This window comes from Cephus cinctus, unplaced genomic scaffold (assembly GCF_000341935.2).
Source record: "Cephus cinctus unplaced genomic scaffold, Ccin1 Ccin1_scaffold0215, whole genome shotgun sequence".
Lineage (NCBI taxonomy): Eukaryota > Metazoa > Arthropoda > Insecta > Hymenoptera > Cephidae > Cephus > Cephus cinctus.
The window spans coordinates 2,397,859-2,403,793 of NW_014332933.1; the positions used below are offsets into that span (position 1 = coordinate 2,397,859).

The window sequence follows — 5,935 nt, forward strand, 5'->3', positions numbered from 1 at the left end:
TTTTTTTTAAAAAAAAAAAAAAAAAAAAACGTGCGAGCTCTTTTGATTTTCGATAAAGAAACGTACAGATAGATATATATGTATATAAATATAAATATATTACCAGTATATTGTTGCTTACTGCCTAAGAGCGGGGAGTTACGCCAAAGTTCAATAATACAGAGAGATACGTACAGAGAGATAGAAAGAGACAGATAAAGAAAGAAAGACAAAGAGAGAGAGAGAGAGACAAGGAAAAAAAAAAGAAAAAGATCGCAAGTCGCTGCTTGGTGTCTCACGGATAATTTCAATTAACCAGGAAAACGTAAATTACGAGGAGATCGAATGTGATCTCTCGAGCGTTTCCCTCGCTTTCATCTCAGTCAAATGTCAATCGAGCTGAGCAGTGACGCGTGAAAGTGTATCTCGGTCCATCGTACAACGACAGTAAGGAAACGGTCATACGGTACGGATCGTCCTGGATGACGAAGATCCGTGGATCGTCGAGTAGAAGATAGGAAAGAGAGAAGAAGACGAAAAAAAAAAAAGAAGAAGAAAATTGAAAAATAATACAAGAGGAAATCGCGCTGCTCATGTCCCCATCTCATTGCAACAATGTCGTCGGAATCCTTTTTTCCTCGTGATGCAGTCGATGAGAAAAAAAAAATTTTTTTTTTTTTTTTTTTTTTTTTAAAAACTTACACGTTCATCCGTACAGACAATCTCGACAGGATCACGAGGAAGATAAGATCCGGTGTAGCGTGTGAGTGTAACTGTGTGCGCGTGTGTTCTGAAAATCCTGATTTGTTCATCCGTACAGACAATCTCGACAGGATCACGAGGAAGATAAGATCCGGTGTAGCGTGTGAGTGTAACTGTGTGCGCGTGTGTTCTGAAAATCCTGATTTAGGTTGCGCGATCGTGTACAATGGACACGAGGTGTACGAGATAATAACAATGATGAAATTACGTAAAAAAAAAAATTTTTTTTCTTCGACGAGGACGTCGCAAACGTAACCGGTGATGCGACGTCGTCAGGTACACGGAGGACGAGCTTGCACACGACACTGATTTCTCGAGCGTGAGGTATATGGAATACATATATGTATATGTATAATAATAACAATATATCGTGTATACTTTACCACCCTCTCGTCAAAAGACCGCCGTGACGTGTGCAGGCTCACGCAAAACAAAAGTTCATATGTAGGCTGTACATATATAGTAATTAAAAAAAAAAAAATTGAAAAAAAAAATAAGAATAATAAAAAAATAATAAAGAGATGTTTATAAATGTGAGAATATATAACGTAAATGAACGTCTGTGCAAAACTAACCTTTCCGCGGAGGCGCGACCGTATTCTCGGTATTCACGAGAGAGCGCCGGCCCTTTGATAAGGGTGCTCGCGAATCTGACCCAGGTGCCTACGCTGCTTGGCAGCGGCTGCTGCACCTGTCCCCAACACACAAATATGAGTAATTCCACTCCGCTAAAATATATATATATCTCTCACCAGGTATCTCACACAGTCCATGGCAGACGTGCGATCAATTCGTTCGGCTATTTATACTGTTAACATTTTGTCAGCGGTATTTTACCTTCTCGTCTTTGACGGCAAGGTAACGAGGAGGCGCCACCGTCGCCACGAACTACTCCATCCCTCTGCGGATATTCTGCTCTCTTTTATTTCTTTCTATGCTCGACGTGCAAAATAAGGAGAAATCACTTTTTCACTAAATTTATGCGGACTCGAAATGGAGATTCGTACGTGGTTCGGGCACCTGCTCGCTGTTTTTTTCTTTTTCTCTGTTTTTTTTTTTTTTCGTTTCAGAGCTGCAACGTGGGTACGGCCCAACTGAAGTCCTTTCGGTTCAAAAATACTTCGTTAATGTACTTTCATGATGTGTATGCTTGAGTATTACGAAGATACGGTTTATTGGTACTATCTTGTTTGAAAAAAAAATTTTTATAACGCGTGTCTAAAATTGATTAAGTGATGTACACGTTACTCGCTGCCACCCACGATGCAACTCCAAATATATAAAAATAAAAATTTCTTTACCGTTTTACGATAATAATAGTAATCTTAATGATAATCATAATAATAGTAATAAGATCTATATAATAATAATATGTAATATGTTTACATATATGTGTGTGTATATATATATATATCTCTGGAGAAGAAAAACCATTACAACTGGACATCCTTCATCTCACTCGTATATGGCTACAAAAGTTCATGTTTTTTTTCTCTTTTTCTTTTTTGATTATGATTTTCCAAGACAAATCAGGTAAATCGTTCGCGTAAACTAAAATGTGTCCAGTCGCATCACTCATTCATAGCAATAATGAGTATTAAAAGTAAAACGCCTATCCTTCGCTTTCACCTGTTCATATAAATATAGTAGCTAAATCTTTATAAAAATAAAATTAAATAATCGTATAAAATAATAATAATATAAAATAATGTACAAGATTCACGTAGTAGCGTATTGCTTTCGTATAAATTCGAAGACTATTCATTCAAAAGGATCCCGAGTCTAGAGAACTTCAGAAAATAAGTCTTTCCCGCATGGATCTCCGAAAACAGCTGCATAGATTCGCAAGCCGAGTAAGAGTGTTGTGAATCGATCCAATTTTGTATTAACTTAAGAAAAGAAGACATTTTTTTTTTTTAAATAGCGTTTTAACGATCCTGCGCTATTCCAACGGCAAAATTTCATCTTTAGCGCCACCGTCCTCAGGAACGATTAACGTTATCCTACGCAAGGTCCGCCACGGTATATATATACAATTTAGAAAAAAAAGAAAGATATAAAAATTTTTGTTTTATATTCACAAAACATTTATCTCCCTTGTCAAACGTACAACGTCTACGTTCTCTGTAACATGTAAGATTCTCATTTCTCTTAGCTTATTGTCTCCGTCTACACAGCATCCGGCAATGGAGATCCTTTTCAACGTGTAGTCCCCAATCGGCTTAAACAGTTACAAGTATACGCTAGAACCATCAGTCCTCGAAAACGTTTGTTTGGTCCCTGGGTACTTTCCCTACACCTATGCTGTCTGCCTAAGAAATCCTACGTACTTTAAGCCTACCTATCACCAGCCATTATTAATTTGTAAAAAGTTTCTGTCGCGTAGAAGTAATGGTAGCAGCGATAGAAGAAGTGGTAAACAAGTGTAGAACCAAAAAAAAAAAAAAAAAAAAATTTAAAAAAAAAAAAAAAAATAAAAAAATTTTTTTTTTTTTCCTTGCACACGTTTACAAATTTCAACATATTTTATAACCCCATGGGAGGGTATATCATCATTCCAACTTAATGCTATTTTCTTTTGCTCAACATTTTTAAAACGATAATTACGCACCGAACACATTATAGGACGGCCATTATGACAAACCGGGTTAGGCAATTTTTTTGAAATATATGAAAATACCGTTGGAAATACGACCATCGCTTAAACGCTGCACCTGCTGATAGTATCCTATACTATTATCGCGGCAAAGCGAGGGACGCACAGAAGTCGAAGTGGAAGAAGAAGAAGAAGAAGAAGAGGAAGAAGAGTCTTTCGGTACCGTTCGAAAGGCGTCGGTAATGTCGTTCGCCTATGTATCTTCCGGCGTCTCTCCCTAATAGTACTCTTATATACTTTTCGTCCTGGTGCCCTCGCGCGTTATTCCCGAGGTTCGCTTAGTAGTGGCTATTAAAATTTTTGTAGATCCGGTACGGGTCGTTCGGAAACGTCGTCTTCCAATGCTTGCCGTATGCGACTGAATAATAAAGAAATGTTCCGTCGTGTGAGAATTGCCATTATTAGACACGATGCTTCTTAAGTAGGTTTTAATTTTTGTTGGATATTTGTTTTTTTTTTTTTTTTTTTTTTTTAAGGTCATTGGGACAGATTGTGTCAGTTAAAACGTTGGGAGTTAGGTTGGTTTTCTTTTCATTTTTTTTTTTTTTTCGTAGGAAAGGCAGGATCGATCGAGTTAGTTGTTATTTCTGTGTTAGACCAAGCCCTAGGGATTTTTGTTTTCACTCAAGAGTTCTAGTGGTACTTCGTGGTGTTACTGGTGAATAAACTGCGTTAAACCGAAACGCGAGCGTTCGAACAAAGAGGATGAACGAAGGACTGTGTTATTAAGACATTAAACAAAAAAATCTAGTTTAAATTATCAAGGAGCGAAAAATATATATAAAAAAAAAAAAAAGAAAATTATTAAAACTGTTACCAACTTTCGATTAATAAACCATCACCGTATTATAACGATAAACGAGTGATAAAACAAAACAAAAAAAGACGTTAATATAATTCTCTCTGTTTCTTTTCTTTCTCGTTTAAATACGAACAGTAATATCATCGAGCTAGGGATTACTTGCGGCAAATGAAAAAAAAAAAAAAAAAAAAAAATGATAAAAAATTACGTTCGTTAAAATCTACAATATCAACGATTACCGCGTCTCCGTGAGTCACGATCTACTGAACTGAAGTAAAAAAAAAAAAACGTTTACAAAAAAAAAATACGAAGATAGACGAGAGACGCGAGAGAAAGAGAAACAAATAGAGAATAAAAAAAAAATTAAATCTGAAAAATAAAAAAAGAAAGCTATTACGCTAATACTCACTAACATGCTACTTTCAATAAATATATATATATATATATATGTTTTTTTCTCGTTTTATATTAACTACACAATGAATGGCCTTTGATTATTGCATCGAGCAGTGCACAAAACAATGTGCCACACAACCGGAAGTCTCGCGTTTCGCGCGCGATATTATCCGTCAGAGAGTATGTTATGTATGTATATATATATATATATATATCCTCGCATTGCTGTTGTAAATAGTAACAGGGGTAACTCAATGCACTATGCACCGCGAATGACAGCGAATTTCCCTTTCGGTTTTTTCACTCCCCCGACCAACCGGCCCCGTCTATCTATAATTTCATTTTCTTTTGTTCTACCTTGTACTTCTCTAATGCCAATTATTATGCTCATGCGCTGCGTACTGTTCAACAGTTCTGTGCACTTTCAATACTATAATGCATTTTACATTTACATTCCACCTATACTAGCCGCCAATCTTGCTGGCAGTATCCCGATTTTTCCTTGAGTCGCGAAAATCAAAACGTCGTCCAATTGAACGAGCAAACGGACCCCATCGCGTACCCAGCCGGACATCTACAGCATCCTGTGTAAAGTTACGAGCGCGAAGCTTTGAGAAAAAATTCCAGCCAACAGGTTACCTGGAAGTAGCTATGACGCGTGTCCCGTATATATTATATATATATATATATATATTCGTCCTAAAGATATTTTCATCTCTGTTTCATTTCCTTGGTAAAAATAGGCCGCGCAAAAAGGCACCGCGAAAAAGAAACCTTTCCCGTGCACGAACCGGGAAAACCGGAAGACGGCCGCGAAGCTCGACGCGACTAGTATCTACCTCCGCCCTGGATTCAGCTCGATCCTGCGGCGCGCGTTCCGCAAGAAATAAAGTCGAACTTTTAAAACTCTATATCTCGACTCTTCAATGTCATGTTGCTTGCTACTCGAATAAATGAACGCGCGAACATCTCAAAGACACGCAGTGCTGTTAAGCTCTGACAGTTACGTAATTATCAGAACTGACTCGACTAGTAAATGACTGATTCAGCTATGTTCGTTCTAAAACGCCTAGCCTAACCGTAATAACGATTATCGTTAAACCAGAAACAAACAAAAAAAATATATTTCATCGTCCGCAACGTGGTATATTCTAATTCCTAAGGAGCTAGCGTCGTTCGACGGAATAAATCACAAAGTCTCCAGAAACTTACAATACTGAGTACCCCGGAAACGCATTAGTCGACTTCCAAGTAAATACGAAAACGAGTAAACAAAAAAAATATATAAAATAGACAGCTGAGGACTCGTAAAAAAAAAAAAAAAAAAAAAAAAAAAAAGG

At 37.1% G+C, this 5,935-nt stretch overlaps 2 protein-coding genes across 2 annotated transcripts in view; both read right to left on the minus strand.

Moving 5' to 3' along the window:
* LOC107265284 (tRNA-specific adenosine deaminase 1) overlaps positions 1–3,219 on the minus strand; it is a 13,827-nt gene extending 10,608 nt beyond the window's left edge. Inside the window, exon 1 of the mRNA XM_015734580.2 lies at positions 1,317–3,219. The gene's annotated coding sequence lies outside the window, so the exon portion shown is untranslated. The remainder of the gene's footprint in view (positions 1–1,316) is intronic.
* Positions 3,220–3,338: 119 nt separating this feature from the next.
* Positions 3,339–5,935, minus strand: part of LOC107265287 (protein held out wings) — a 27,907-nt gene continuing 25,310 nt past the window's right edge. Inside the window, exon 7 of the mRNA XM_015734587.2 lies at positions 3,339–3,755. Coding sequence (XP_015590073.1) covers positions 3,676–3,755 — 80 coding nt within the window. The 3' untranslated portion in view covers positions 3,339–3,675. The remainder of the gene's footprint in view (positions 3,756–5,935) is intronic.